The sequence below is a fragment of the Lepidochelys kempii genome, chromosome 2, assembly GCF_965140265.1.
Source record: "Lepidochelys kempii isolate rLepKem1 chromosome 2, rLepKem1.hap2, whole genome shotgun sequence".
Lineage (NCBI taxonomy): Eukaryota > Metazoa > Chordata > Testudines > Cheloniidae > Lepidochelys > Lepidochelys kempii.
Window position 1 is genome coordinate 35493915 of NC_133257.1, and position 13982 is coordinate 35507896.

Here is a 13982-nt window from a genome sequence, read left to right on the forward strand (position 1 = left end):
TCACAAATATTCTTTACCTGAACTCCAATGTTCTTCTTTCTTGACAGTGAAAACTTCCAATGTAACAGTCAAAGAACGTCAAAGTGAATGTCAGTCTAATCAGTCCAGCTATAACATCCCCAACGTACACTCCCACTTAAATGAGATTTCCTAAGCTGTAAGACTAATCATAAAATTACACAGTCTAGTTGGTCTAAGTAGCTGATTGTTACTTTCCATTTATAAGAATGCTGATCTTGATTATTTTGGCTGCATGACTTTTTTTTTTTTTAACTCACCAACCCTGATTTTCCTCTGTGTATAATTAGATGGCTCTCAATTACACACCCTAGGGGTGTACAATTCTAAAACAAGCAAAGTAAGGCAGGGCACTCTCCCTGGTCAGATATGAAAAGCATGCTTTCAAGAAAGAAAAAAAAGTCCCTCGATAAGATTTATGAAGTATATAATTATTTTTGAAATAATTAAAGAAAAAAATATATTTACAACAGCAACTGATTTACTGTATGACAGTCTAATTACTTTATTGTACAACATATTTTTTCAGATAAACATACTTATGAATCTGTACCATACCTGCAAGTGTGTATGATCTGTAACAATTTGCTTCTGACCGCCAATCGTAATGCTGCTGTAGGAGCACACCAGAACAGTGTACAAAAATCCACAGAAACCCAGAAGCTAAAGTGATCTGTCATGCTCTTGACAAAAATGGAAGATGCTCTTACACACTACTATAGTCTTGCCTAAAACCTGTGCTCACACATTTCTGTAAGTCCTGAACTTTAGTTTTTGAATCATGCCTCCAACATATACTTCAACTCCTGTGCAAAAGATCCATGATAACATTGTGAAATTCCTGCACAAGCCTTTTTTTTAAAAAAAATGAATCAGGTTCCTACAGATTAAACAGTAAAGAAACAACCTTTCTTGAAGTATAACTAATCACAGTTCAAATGACCACCAGTTCACTTACAATGATCACTTATTATGGTAGCACCCCATGTTATACTACGGGTTCTTTCATATTGCATTCCAGTTACACTATCAGCAGTACAGCACCTTGCAGAATTCATCTTACTGATATTTAGCCAGCAGCATTAGCTGAGACCCAACTGTCCTTTGGAGATCTGACCCTTAAAACTCAAAGAAAAGCAATACATCATAAAGGATTTCAAAAAAGTATCAAACAGTCCAAAATCTAAATTCAAATCCAAGCTGTCCCGATTCCAATTGTGAGAGAGTGGTACACATTTTCATGGTTTACACTGGGAAAACCTTTAATTTTGAAAGTTAAGATTTTCATTTTTCCAGTTGTGCCTATTACATCTTGATTGTTAACTGTAATGTGTTCTGAGTAGAAATGATATATTTAGTCTATGAAATTCACAGTTCTTAGTGCTGCAGTAAAGTATCAATGATAGTGTTCCCTGGTTAATTCACAGAAACTACATTTTACAGAATTTTACTTTTTTAATTAAAATTTAAAAAGTGTACTATAGTAATTAACTTTGTTATCTTGTCAAAGATATATAGTACATAATAGTCCATTGAACATGGGTAAGTGTATCAAAAGCTAAGACCCAGGTTTTTTCTATATTACATTATATTCCTTTACTGTACTTATATAAGAGAATTTCCTTTATTACAGCCCCAGTGCTAGATATAAAGTAAGGAACATTCTCTACCAGAAAGCTTATAAGCTATATAACTAACCTGAGTTGCAAGTAAATATTAAAATTTAAAAAATTATGTTTTTTTTTACTGTAAATTCACTTTTTTAGTAAGTTTAGGGGATTTTGTTCGCAGTCTTCCCCCATTCTTTTTTCCTGAACTGGCATTGACCAGATTATTTCATCTTTCAATGGACCATGAAAAGTTAAGTCATAGAACTAAAGAACATAATCCAATGCCCCACCTTTTGGGAGCCCAGCCTGGCCTGACACTACACAGAAACCGACCTTTTTGTCCTTCAGACTTGCCTAGTAGGCCCCATCTTCTATCGCAAAAGCCAAATCATCTGATCCCAAACTAACTGTCAACCGCTTGTGATGGTGGGGAAGCCAGACATCAATCAATCAGTTTTTATCAGAGGCGCTCTTCGTTTTTCTGTTGTGCTCATCTTATCATCTGACCCAGTTGTAGCCCTGACTTCAGAAGCTTAAGCAACTTGATGACAAAATATGCGCCTGTTTGTCCAAGATGCACATTGTGAAAGAGCGGACTTATATTTTTAGCAACCAACTAATATATTTTCAAAATAACTCTCAAATATCTGAGGCATTTCTCAATACTCAAATTGGTCAGTGCTCACTGAAATTCCATATCTATTTTGGAACAACTATCAAAGAGAGCTTTCTAAATAAAAAATAAAAGTTTAATAAAAAATTAAGTCTTGTTTCTAAATTAAAGTTATTTTCAAATCAAGAGCCTGATCCTGTAACCCTTACCTTACTCTCTTGAACAACCTATCCTTATTCATATAAACAGTTCCATTCAAATAGGACTGCTATGTGAATAAAGGTTATTCACATGAGTAAGAGCACACAAAACACCACCACAAACTGCTGTAATAAGCATTCAGAGTGTCTCAACTAGAATAAAATGGATGAAGGGGCCAAAGTACAGTTAACTGAAAAAATGTTCATAATATCAATATAATTTAGAGTTTTCAAAATAAATGTTGCCAAGAAAAATTGGAAGTTTATTTCTCTATATTTGTTAGCTGAATATTTTGATGGAGGAGGGGAGGAGGAGAAGGGGGGAAATTGCTTTTTCAAATCATTTGTAGTTTTGGATTTATCCAGTGCCATAGGGAATTTTCACCTGACCTCAATGGGTATAGGATCAGGACCTTGTTTGATAGATAGATCAATTTTAAGTGTCTCATTGTCTTTGTGAAATGCTGTAGAAAGTACCTTTGTACACATATGACCTAGTTTAAGTACCCCAAAATGTTTCAGCGTAGCAATTTGCATAGCTGCTTAATATAAAGCCTGAATCAAAAGTTTGGAAATAAACATTAAAAACTAGGACTCAATACATCCGAAAGAATATTCACATTTTCACACGAAGCTAAAGATCTGCAAAGTGAGTACACTTTTTTTGATGCTATTACATTAATATAAATATTAATCTTTAAACTTTGTTTTTCCCTTCCTTCCAGTGAAACGGTAGTCAAATATAAAGTAGTAGGGTCCTCAATCTGAACTCATTTACAAAGGTGTAAATCAGGAGTAACTCCATTGAAGCCAGTAGAGTTACATCACCATAAGCAACATTAAAATCACTCCCTAGAAAATTTCCTCTCTGCCTAAATAAACATCTCCATGCATTTTACAGAAAGTATTTATGAGTTTATTGAATTTCAAAAAAATATTCTTTACAAAAAATACTTGTCAAGATTTCTTCCATTATACTCTGGCCTATAAGGTATACAGTACTGTACGCTATAATTCATTCTACTCTCGTTAAAATTTGCATTTCTATAATAAATGCAAATATGCTCTTAAAAGGCTATATAAAATTTCTCCATATAATTTTGTCACATAAAAAGCATACCTCAGCTTTGAAAAATAATGGCTGTAAAACATGACACTTGTGACAGAAGAAGCAAATCTGTGCCATGAAAATCATTTGTGTACAATGGAAAGCACTTTATTAAAGCAAGGTCCTCATTGTGTTCAATGGAATTTTGTAAGCATCAAACTCTGAACTTCTTAGTATATATCACTGCATGTGTTTTTAGGCCCCAATCCTGAAAACACTTATGTAGTATAATGTTCATTGTAGTCAATAGGACTATTCATGTTCATGAAGTTAAGAACATACCTAAGAGTCTGCAAGATCTGTTCTTTAAGGTTTATAATTAGGATAATACTGTCAATTTCAGAAAAGGTTAGACATAGCGGAAACCAAAATAAATAACTTTGAAAATAATGCAGTATTTTATTACATTGCATTGGTTTTTTGTGTTTTGTTTTGAGGTAAAAAGACTGAGTACACTAAAATCAGCCTTTGACACATAGTTATATCAGCTAATCACAGACTGAAAGCTGCAAGTCTAGTTGTCTGGTAGTACAAAGTAACATCACTCTAACTCATTTCTGTGATCAGGTTTCAGAGTAGCAGCCGTGTTAGTCTGTATCCGCAAAAAAGAAAAGGAGTCATGTGGCACCTTAGAGTGCAGCAAATAATGTTTGAGAAGAATTTATGAAGAAAAAGTTCAAATAACTCATTGTTAATCTGGTGTGAATCCAGATATTCCATTACTAGTTGTATTCACATTGGAGATATATTAATTTAATGTTCCCTTATTTTATAAGAGGAAGTTCTATAAAACTATCAACTGGTAATGCAATAATATGAAAGTTTGGGGCCACACTCTACCTTTATTTACACACTTGCAATGATGGGATTACTTGGGTGTAATTAAAGACAGAATATGTCCCAAAATAGTTTTGTTCTTGACTAATTACATAAACATAAAAGACACAGCAACTTTCAAATACAAAGCTGTGTACAGGATTTCTAATAAAGATACACTCTCCCTACTTCTGCATATTTAGAAATGCTATAGGACTCTTCAGAATAAAAGATGCCAATGGTAAGAAAGGATGGCAACCTGTGTAACCTTCACTTTCAACATGGAAAGTCTGGACCAACTGCAAAATAAGGAGAAAATTGATCCATAACCACAACAGAGTTCATTCAACATATCTAACATGAAGATAGGAGGGGCGTTTTTCTGCTGATTTTTAAAATTGTTTAACTTATTTAAAAAAATCCTCTTTTTTGTAAATATCCCTACACCAAATAGAGTAGTTCAAAGCACTGTACATATAAATCAAGATTACATATTGTATGTTTACTTTACAACAGACTAAATCCCTTACAAGGAAACATCTACTGTGACAACCATCCGAATTGTTACTAATGTATGATGGAATTACCCTTTCAAAACTAAATAATCAATGAGAGCTGTCAGTACCAAGAAGTGATTCCTTTTATAGTGTAAGCATTATGCTAGTGTTTTTTTTTTCACAAGAACTCCTCTTTCCTACTGCATGTGTATTAAAGTAGCCTGAGTATATTTTGGGGTTCCCAAATGAGCATATTATAGATTGGCAGCTTCACTCTTTGATATGACATGGAAACTTTATTTTCCTGCAGGTGAGGAATAACAAAATTAGAAAAATACTATCTGCTGAATGACTTGGTAATTATAGCACTGACACCTTGAATCTATGCTTAAAATACATGTATTAAAACATTATAGACAGTATACACCTGAATACACATACAAGAATAATTAGTATAGAAAGTGTGTTTATACTTCAGACAAGACTACATATATTAGGATTTTCATGTTTTTAAAACTGCCCAGCATATAATTATATATATTCAAAATTCTCAAATCTGATGCCTTAGATAAAGACCATTTGAAAGTGATCTTTTAACATTGTATGGTGTATAACAAAATAATAGTAGTAATATTTTGTCATTACAGCCTCATGAAATATTGTATCAGTGCATCAGTCTCCAAGGATAACTATAATTGATTAGGCTGTAGTATTCAGATTGCCCCTGATTTTTGTTTGCTTGTCATTATTTCAGGAGTATACAGCAATGAAATCAACCCTCGTAGTCTTCTCTGCCATTTTTTTTGTTTGTTTGTTTTAATCTCTTAACAGGGAATAAATAAGATATATCCCCATCCCACACATTCCTGAGCTAACTCTATACTGATCTCTGTATAAGTGGAGGAATCCCTGACTGTGGGATGACATGCAAGAAGTAATATTGCCATGTAAATGCAATACAATTATCATACTTTCATTTAAAATATGTTCGTCAAATGCACAAATTATTGAGCTTTAAATAATCCTGACTATACAATTCTCCTTCTCTACCTTTGTGTCATCTCAAAAAGACAATCTGGCAGTAATGGTATGACACCCTCTCAGACAAGCCTTTGGGTATTAATATTTAAATCTTACCTATCCCTTGTGATTGGAATTCAGCCTCTATTCACAAACAAAAACTAAATCAATGTTCTTAGAGTTCAAACTAGATCCCTAAACAGTTTGCCACTCTCCATGCACAGATAAGATAAACTTTCTTTGACCCAAGAGATGAAGTTGCCATGACGATCAGAGAGTCCACTTTCTATATTGATATTTTGCTGATGTAACAACAAATAGAACCAGATCCTAGGGCTGATAATGGTGATTAATTAATACTAATATTGATCCCTACAAGCAAGAGACAAGGCTATTAACTTGAAGCCTGAAAAGTCAATTGTTACCTGTGGCAGAGATACTAGTGGCTGATTTTGAAACATAATAAACAAATACGCTGTCTTTATGCTAATACCTTTAAAGAGCTATGTCTCTTTCTTGAGCACAGTAATCCCACATTCAAACCCACCAATTTAATTGGATATTTTCACCCATATCCAAAACAAATAATAAACTTCAACAATTACAATATTAATTATTCAGAGTGTTATATACTGATACCTTTAATGTGACCTATAAAAAAAACCTTTCCTTCAAGACTACAGTGTAAGACTTTTCTTGCTAAAGCAGTTCCAAACAGAAGATCCAAACAGACTATATTTTTCAGAAGGTAGCATATAAAGGTTATAAGATTTTACGTTACAAGTTTCTATGTACATTTTTCAAGAGGGGGACCTGTTTGTTTTCTCAGCTGAATAGGGAAAAATAATACAAATATACAGGTGAAAGCCACCAGTGTGGAACAGAAGTCCTTCTAGGAAGACCTATCCAAACCAAAGAGCAATACTGGCATTGCCCATTTTTAAAAGAAAAGGCTCTATTTATATTAACTGCAACTATGTATTTGTTTTACAGTAATTCCACTTAACTTTAATTTGAGGTGTAAACCCAATTTGAGCTCCCCATCAGAAAACTTCCATATCTAAGTTTTTCCTTTTCAAAACAAGAAACACAAAATTCTTCATTTAAAAGAATCAAGCCTTTTTCTTTTAAAACACAATACACTGAGTTTCTTCATTAGCAAGCTATCTTTGTACTATTGATAAAGTACACTTTATGTTTAATGGAAAATAATTGGTACTACTGATGAATGGCATGCTTTCCTCCTCACTTCATTACACAGAATTCTGCATGAATCTTAGCATTAGCTTTTACACATCTAACAAAAGTATGAATTAGTAGAGATGAAAAATTAGGAGCAAATTATCTAATTGCATTACTTTCTCTCACAGCTGAATTATATAACATTTATGTCTTTAATATATGACTGCAAACCTATATTCTGTTTTAACATATGCTGTACATATCTTGCAACATAAAGATCAATTGTTTGCAAGGAACTGGTACTCAGTCTTACAAAAACTAAGTATCACCATGATCGTTTCATACTCAAAAGATTTAGGCAGCTGCTTACCTAGAGCTCTGCTTTAATTGAATCGAAACATTTGAAGTGTCTTTAAGGTACTACAGAGTGATTTAAAGGAGAGTACAAAGTTAAACTCTGTCATTAAATTTAAAAAATTCTGTTTTTTAAAGTGGTGAGGATTGTAATACATTTTTTACCATCCTACTTTTAGCCAGTGAGCCCCTTAAAAATGTTGATGTTATATTTTATTTTACTTTGCAATTTTATTCAAAAGGAGACTTTCACTTCTGAGTTCCACTTCTAAACTCAGATGCTTACATATAAGCCTACTGGATCTGAACAACGCTGGTGTATTTGTGTCTGTATTACTGTCTCTATTTAAACTTAGAAAACTCAACTGGATGATTTATGAACCTCTGATCAATAGCTTTTTCTGCACATTTCCAAAGAGATAAACAAAATAAAACATTTTCGTTTTCTCATATGTAGTCTGCTTCTGAAAAATCAACTAAAGCTGTATAATTATCCATTTTCATAAATAAATACTATTGCATGCATTGTTGTTTTGATTTCTAAACACTTCAAAACATAAACTATGTAAATGGTGTATTTTATTTTGCATTACAATATTGTAGATTTAATTCTGTAAATGTTTAACTTCAGAACGACACTAGTCATTACTTTCTCCAAAAGGCAAATAAAAAGATATGTCACAAATATAAAACTTTGATAATATATCTGCTATGGGAAATGTAATTTTAAAGCAACATTTTTAAACAGAGGGCAGTCCTTCTACTTGCTGCTTTAAAACAACAATTTTCCTAAGATCAAAAGACAATCAATGGTTTTGTTTTAGAGAGGGAAACTTGTTTGAGCATATGGCAGGTGAAATATGCAAGAGATATTTAACTTAGCGTTGTGAAAAAGCCATCAATATACTAAAACACAGATTCTCTCTCATTTTTACTTTGCTAACGGTCTTAATAACTAATGATATAATGGACATTTTCATTGGATAACTGAAATATGTAGTACAGTATATAAAAAAAAACCAGACACAAGACAGTATAGAAAAGAACTGTGTCTCTTGCTAATGCTATACAATCCACATTAGGTTAAAATTAAAGATGATATTTTAAACAATACTATCATCCACATTATAAAAGAAGGGTTAATTTTAAACCAACATTTAAAAAAAAATCATAGTATGTATGATGGGAAACAGTGCAATAAAGCAGAGGGAGAACTTAAAACAATCAAATGTCAGCGTTTTCTCCTTATAATTTTCATACATTGCATAAAGTATATGAAATAGCTTGGAATAAGACCTCATATGCTATACAGACAATTTCTTCATTGTAAATCAATTCAAACTTCTTCAGGAAAGCCTGATATGGTGAATTGCTAACCACACTTCTCCTGACAAGAAGCATTTTACTTTTAAAACATTTATGTAACATATTTAATTTTGAACTTGACTATTCATGAGAATTCTTTTTTTTCCTAACCCAGGTTTCATAAACACTTTGCCATATTTCCCCACAATCTGATTGTACCTAACAATCTTCATGCTATACTAAACAAATTACAAACCAAACCAAAAGTTGTATGAGAAACTATTCCATTAATATCTCAGAGAAGACTGTCTTTGTAAAACATTACAATACAGCTAATGAAAAAGTCCTTTAAGAATTTTATTCAACTATTTAGGTAACAGAGCTTCATTTGAAAAAAATGTTTCAACCAACACCGCTCCTCCAATCCATAAACCACTGTACTTAAGTGTGACTGAAGTTGGGGACAAACAGGTCAGTAAACACATTACTAGACCACAGTCAACTGCATGAAGAACAAGAAAATAACAATAAAACTGCACACACAACACATTTGCTAATCATAAAGAAATGCATTAGTAAAAAAATCATCATTTCTGTCATAAATTTTGCAGCACAGCCACAGAATGGAGAACAATCTGGGCAATTTATTGGCATATTGGCAGGAGGTGATAAGGCTAAAAACAACAACAGCTAGCAGCTGGTGCAGTGAGATGGGCTGATAACATTGATATGGGGCTCCCATACAAAACACCTCCTATCCTATCAGTGCTTTTTATCAAACTAGTATTACAATAATAGCTTATGAGAGAGGGTTTTTTTAGAGGAGGGGAGAAAAATATAGCCCTGGAAAGGAAAAAAATCTGAATTTTTGGGACAAAACATGGGGGTAAAATACATAATTTATCACAGTATTATCAGGAAACCCAGGCAGTCTAATCAAGGAGCACTGAGTGACTATTTTTTGCCTTATCATCCAAAGTGGTGGAAACGGAGAAGGAATTATCAGGCTTCTGCAGATTGCTGGGCTGGAATTTTAATGGTAATAATCGGGTTTCTGATGGTATATCTTCTCCGCTTATCTTTCCCATTATCTCCCCTTATCTGGCCAGTCATCAGAGCAAATTAATGGTGCTCTTTCAGCGTCGCCTTTTTATCGCTGCCCAGAGAGCACCCAAGGGGAAAGAATAAGCAAAATATTAAAATACTGCATAAATCACAATTTTAGATAGCATGGAACTGTGTGCAGTAAAAGAAAAAAAACTGTGCCCAACAACCTTTTTGTCCTTTAAATTGACTGTCTTCAGAGTTTCTAGTGTAAGCTGACTTTTTGCTTTTCACAGAGCTTCTAAATTGTGCATACTTTATCAGCAAAATATAGAATTTTATTGTAAATTGAAGAGTTTTCAAACTTAAAAGTGGTGGTCTAGACTTGTCACTAGTAATTCCATTATTTTTACTGACAACTCTTATGGTCAGCATTTTCAACTCCAATTTTTGTGTTCCAATATCAGCAAAAGAAAAGTTAACTTCAAAATATTACATCTAAAATACTATATTGCTTGGTTTAAATAATAAAATCTCAAAAAACACATTTTAATAAAGTATACTTCTTATCAGAATAAACTTCTCAAAGTCTGAGAAAACATCAGTTATGGTTGGTCAAATACTAATAGATATCTCTGTACAGGACACTGCCTGATTGGCTTGAACAAAAATTACTTTAAAACTAGCTAAGGAACACACAACCCCATCAACCCCACAAAAGCCATCAGCTGGAAGTGCTATGAACATAATAGGTCCTCCAATTCTGATGACCTTGTTTCACTTCTCCTGACAATGTAAATTTACAGTCTAATTCGCATGATAACTTGCATGGAAAAATGAAGTTCTTAAAAATCAGATTATGCACACAAATGTACAATGTAATCTACCCATTTTCACATATATGTTAAGTGTGTTTATATTTATTCTTATATATTAATATACATTCATGTACACGCAAACCATTATATGTCACTTATGAACAAACCAAAAGCATTTGGGTTAACATTTAATGCCATATAGGGAAGCCATAAAAATGCTTTGTGACCTATATCAGAAGTACATAATCCTCAATTTGTATCCAAGCATTTACCTGCCATTATGAAATGGACATTACAAATATTAACATAGTTAATTGGGAATATAAAGTATGCAAAAAATAGGATCAGACACTCTTTGTGCCATACAATCAATAATGTTGATCATTTATTAACAATCAAGACACTAGTCATGCACAACAAAGTCTTTCCAACTAATAACTTTCATAATCATCCCATATCAGATACAGTTCTAAAATATTAACTACACTAATAGATTAATGCATATTAGATAATAAATGTATAGGTTTAAAAGCAAACAACATGTTTACTTAAGAATATCAAAACCCAAAGTAATTAAAAAGTTCCTTGAAAAATGAAGGATTTCAAATGCTTTACAGAAAACGTAAAAGTTGCAATCATTTAGTATTATATACTAACTTTAGTAAACTTAAAACTTAATCAGGAACATGCTGCTATTTTATTTTCCATATTAAAAGACAGTTAAAAAGTAAATTTCTACTAAGCAGGGATGTTCTACCAACACAATCCAAACATTTTACAGAGACCAATCTTTTTTCAACCTGCAACTCATTTTCTTGTTTGCTAAACCAGTTCATCAATTCAAAAAATCCACCAGAACTGAGCTATTCATAAGCATTTTGGAGTCAGAAATCAATGAGAAAAATGCTATCAAAAGATCCTCTCCAAGTCACATGATGGTTAGTTTTAAAGTAGTTCTAAGACAGAGACACCAATGAAGTTGTATCAGCTCAGTGGTGCTGATTTTAAAACAAAATGGTTTATTGTATCTGTTTTGAAACGCCCTTACACTTCTTTGAGTACCGACCGTTAGGATTGTTCGGTTGAACAATCTGAAGCACAGAAAAGTTTAGGAAGTTGAGATCACAGCTCATGTCACTGATGTGTGTCCCAGGCAGGAAAAGTGAACTATGGATACTATTAAGAAGAAGATTTTTGACTACGACGCACCAATACACCTGGTTTCGAAACAAAAACATTTCCCCTTCAAAAGTGTTGCACTTCCGAAAACAACAAAGGCGATTATCTGCAAATGGTTTAGATGCAAACCAAAACCTCCAGGGAGGTGCAGAGCAAACCTAAGCGGCGGGACGAAGAGAACCGAAAGATGACTACATGAGCACTGCCCAGAGACGGGTACTATTGAGTTGTGCAGCTCAGAAGAGCCTTTCCCTGGTGCTCCCTTTGCTGGAACTTTTCTTCCACGCACTTTCTGTTTCTTTACGATGCTCCCGTATTTCGGCAGCCTAAGCCTGGCAGGGATTCCCCATCCACCCCCCAGCTGTACTTGATCCCTCGCATTCTTATTTGGCCTCCTAAATCAGCTCAACTTTAAACTACAGAAGTGGTTTGGTTTCCAGGCGGAGTGAGGGAGTTTTAAGGGAGAGGGGGAGGCAGCCACAGCGCCAAAGGAGTAGGTGCTCAGTAGTGAGGAAGCTGCTCGGACTGCATCCAAGCAGCTTTTCTTTCATCCCTGCCCTTGTCTCTCTACCCTCAAGCCTCTTTGGCAAAGTTTAACCCTTCAGCCCATACCCGGGACTCTCCCAAGAAGGACAGAAATAAAAGTCTGTCAGAGGGAGCCCCCCTCAGGAAACTCACGTTTGATCTGCCTGGGTTTGCTCTGTTTCCTTCGGGACATGCTGCCGCTGCTCCTGCCGGGCTCCAGGTGCGGGAGGCGAGGGCTGCGGGCTGGGGGGGACAGATCAGTCGGCGGGGCTCATGGAGGAGCCGCTGGACGCCTCGCGAGGCACAGTCAAATGAGAGGGGAGAGGGCGAGCGAGTGGCTGGGAACGAGGGGCAGAGGGAGCTCGGGCGAGTGAGAGACAGCGAGGATGAGGGGAGCGAGGGGGAGGAGGGGGAGGAGGGAGGCAGGGGGTGGGGGAAGCAGGGAGGGAGGGGAGCGCTCGCTCTCCCCGCCGTGGCTGTGCGGGTGCCGCCGCCGCCGCTCGCGGAGCCGCGCTCGGCTCAGACTGACGGGCTGCGGGAGGTGGCCGGGGAGGAGGGGGCGAGGGAGGGGCTTTCCACGGCTGGGGGAAGGGGGGGGGGAGTTTGTCCGTCCGGGTTGACGGACACTGGCGGCTTCCACAGACAGGTCCGCCTGCAAACAGCAGCCTCCGGGGCGCGGGCGGCTGCGGCGGGAGGCTTCAACTGTGGGAGCTGCTCCCTGCCCTCCGCAGGGGAAGGAGCCGGCTCCCTTCGCCCCCCTCCCCCACCCCAACTTCACTCAGCTAGGGAACACACGAGCCAGGCACCGAGCCTCCACAGGCTGAGGTGAGACCAGCCCCGCGCTGTTCCCGCGGATCACAAGCGCCCGCTGCGCTTTGGGGAGCGGTTCAGTCTCCCCCCGCCCCCGCCGCCGCCGCGCGCGCAGAACACTTCACTTCGGCTAAGGCCTCGTTGGCCCAGGCGGCCCGGGGGCTGGGTTGAATCGGATGCTCCACGGGTTGGGCACTGGGGGCTGGCGTTTCTGGACAGTGCGTGCGCCTCACCTGGGGTTTTCCAGGGGGAAGCTGGAGCCAGGCATTCCCTTGCACATATCTCCAGGGGCACGGTGTAGGTGCGTGCATGGGTAGGCATTCATGAAAGAAGAAAAAGCACTTGGTGGCTGGCTGGTCCACCAGGCGGTAATCAATTACTGATGGGCCCTGAACAGTCTGCATCAGATCCTGCCCACAGGTACACGGGTGTTAGAGCTGCTCAACCTCGTTGTTGGGAGGAGTCTAGCACATTTTCGCAGTTCTTGAATTACCCAACCCTACAACCAGGGCCTGTTTTTCAACAAATTTGTTCATTATTCACAGTTGTTCAACTGATCGTTTCCACAAGCAAATTTTAGCCTGTGATTCATTCTGAAGTTTGTATATTTGCTCTGTGGTAATAATTATTTGCATGTTTGATTGATCACTTAGATGATATTGTTTCTGTTCTCTAATTGGACGATCTTTGTTTATAAAAGAAAAGTCCCCATTCACTACTTATCCCTGAACATTCATGATTGATCAACATATGCATTGTGTAAATAATAAAAAGTTTTTCAAAGTGGTTCAATTTCTGTTACAAATACACTAGTGAATATTTGTGCATTTTAGTTTTGATAGTGCTGTCTGTAAATAGTCTTGCAAATAAAAACTTGCACAAG

At 36.5% G+C, this 13982-nt stretch overlaps 1 protein-coding gene across 6 annotated transcripts in view; it reads right to left on the reverse strand.

Moving 5' to 3' along the window:
* ZFPM2 (zinc finger protein, FOG family member 2) overlaps positions 1–13524 on the reverse strand; it is a 445053-nt gene extending 431529 nt beyond the window's left edge. For 2 of the 6 annotated variants that reach the window (XM_073330335.1, XM_073330336.1), the window contains exons 1-2: positions 13333–13522; positions 12443–12532 (exon numbers count right to left, since the gene is read on the reverse strand). In XM_073330335.1, coding sequence (XP_073186436.1) covers positions 12443–12532; positions 13333–13420 — 178 coding nt within the window. In that variant the 5' untranslated portion in view covers positions 13421–13522. Of the gene's footprint in view, positions 1–11633; positions 11742–12442; positions 12814–13332 lie in introns of those variants that run through there. The other 4 variants (XM_073330330.1, XM_073330331.1, XM_073330334.1 and 1 more) reach the window with 4 other exon arrangements.
* Positions 13525–13982: the final 458 nt, after the last annotated feature.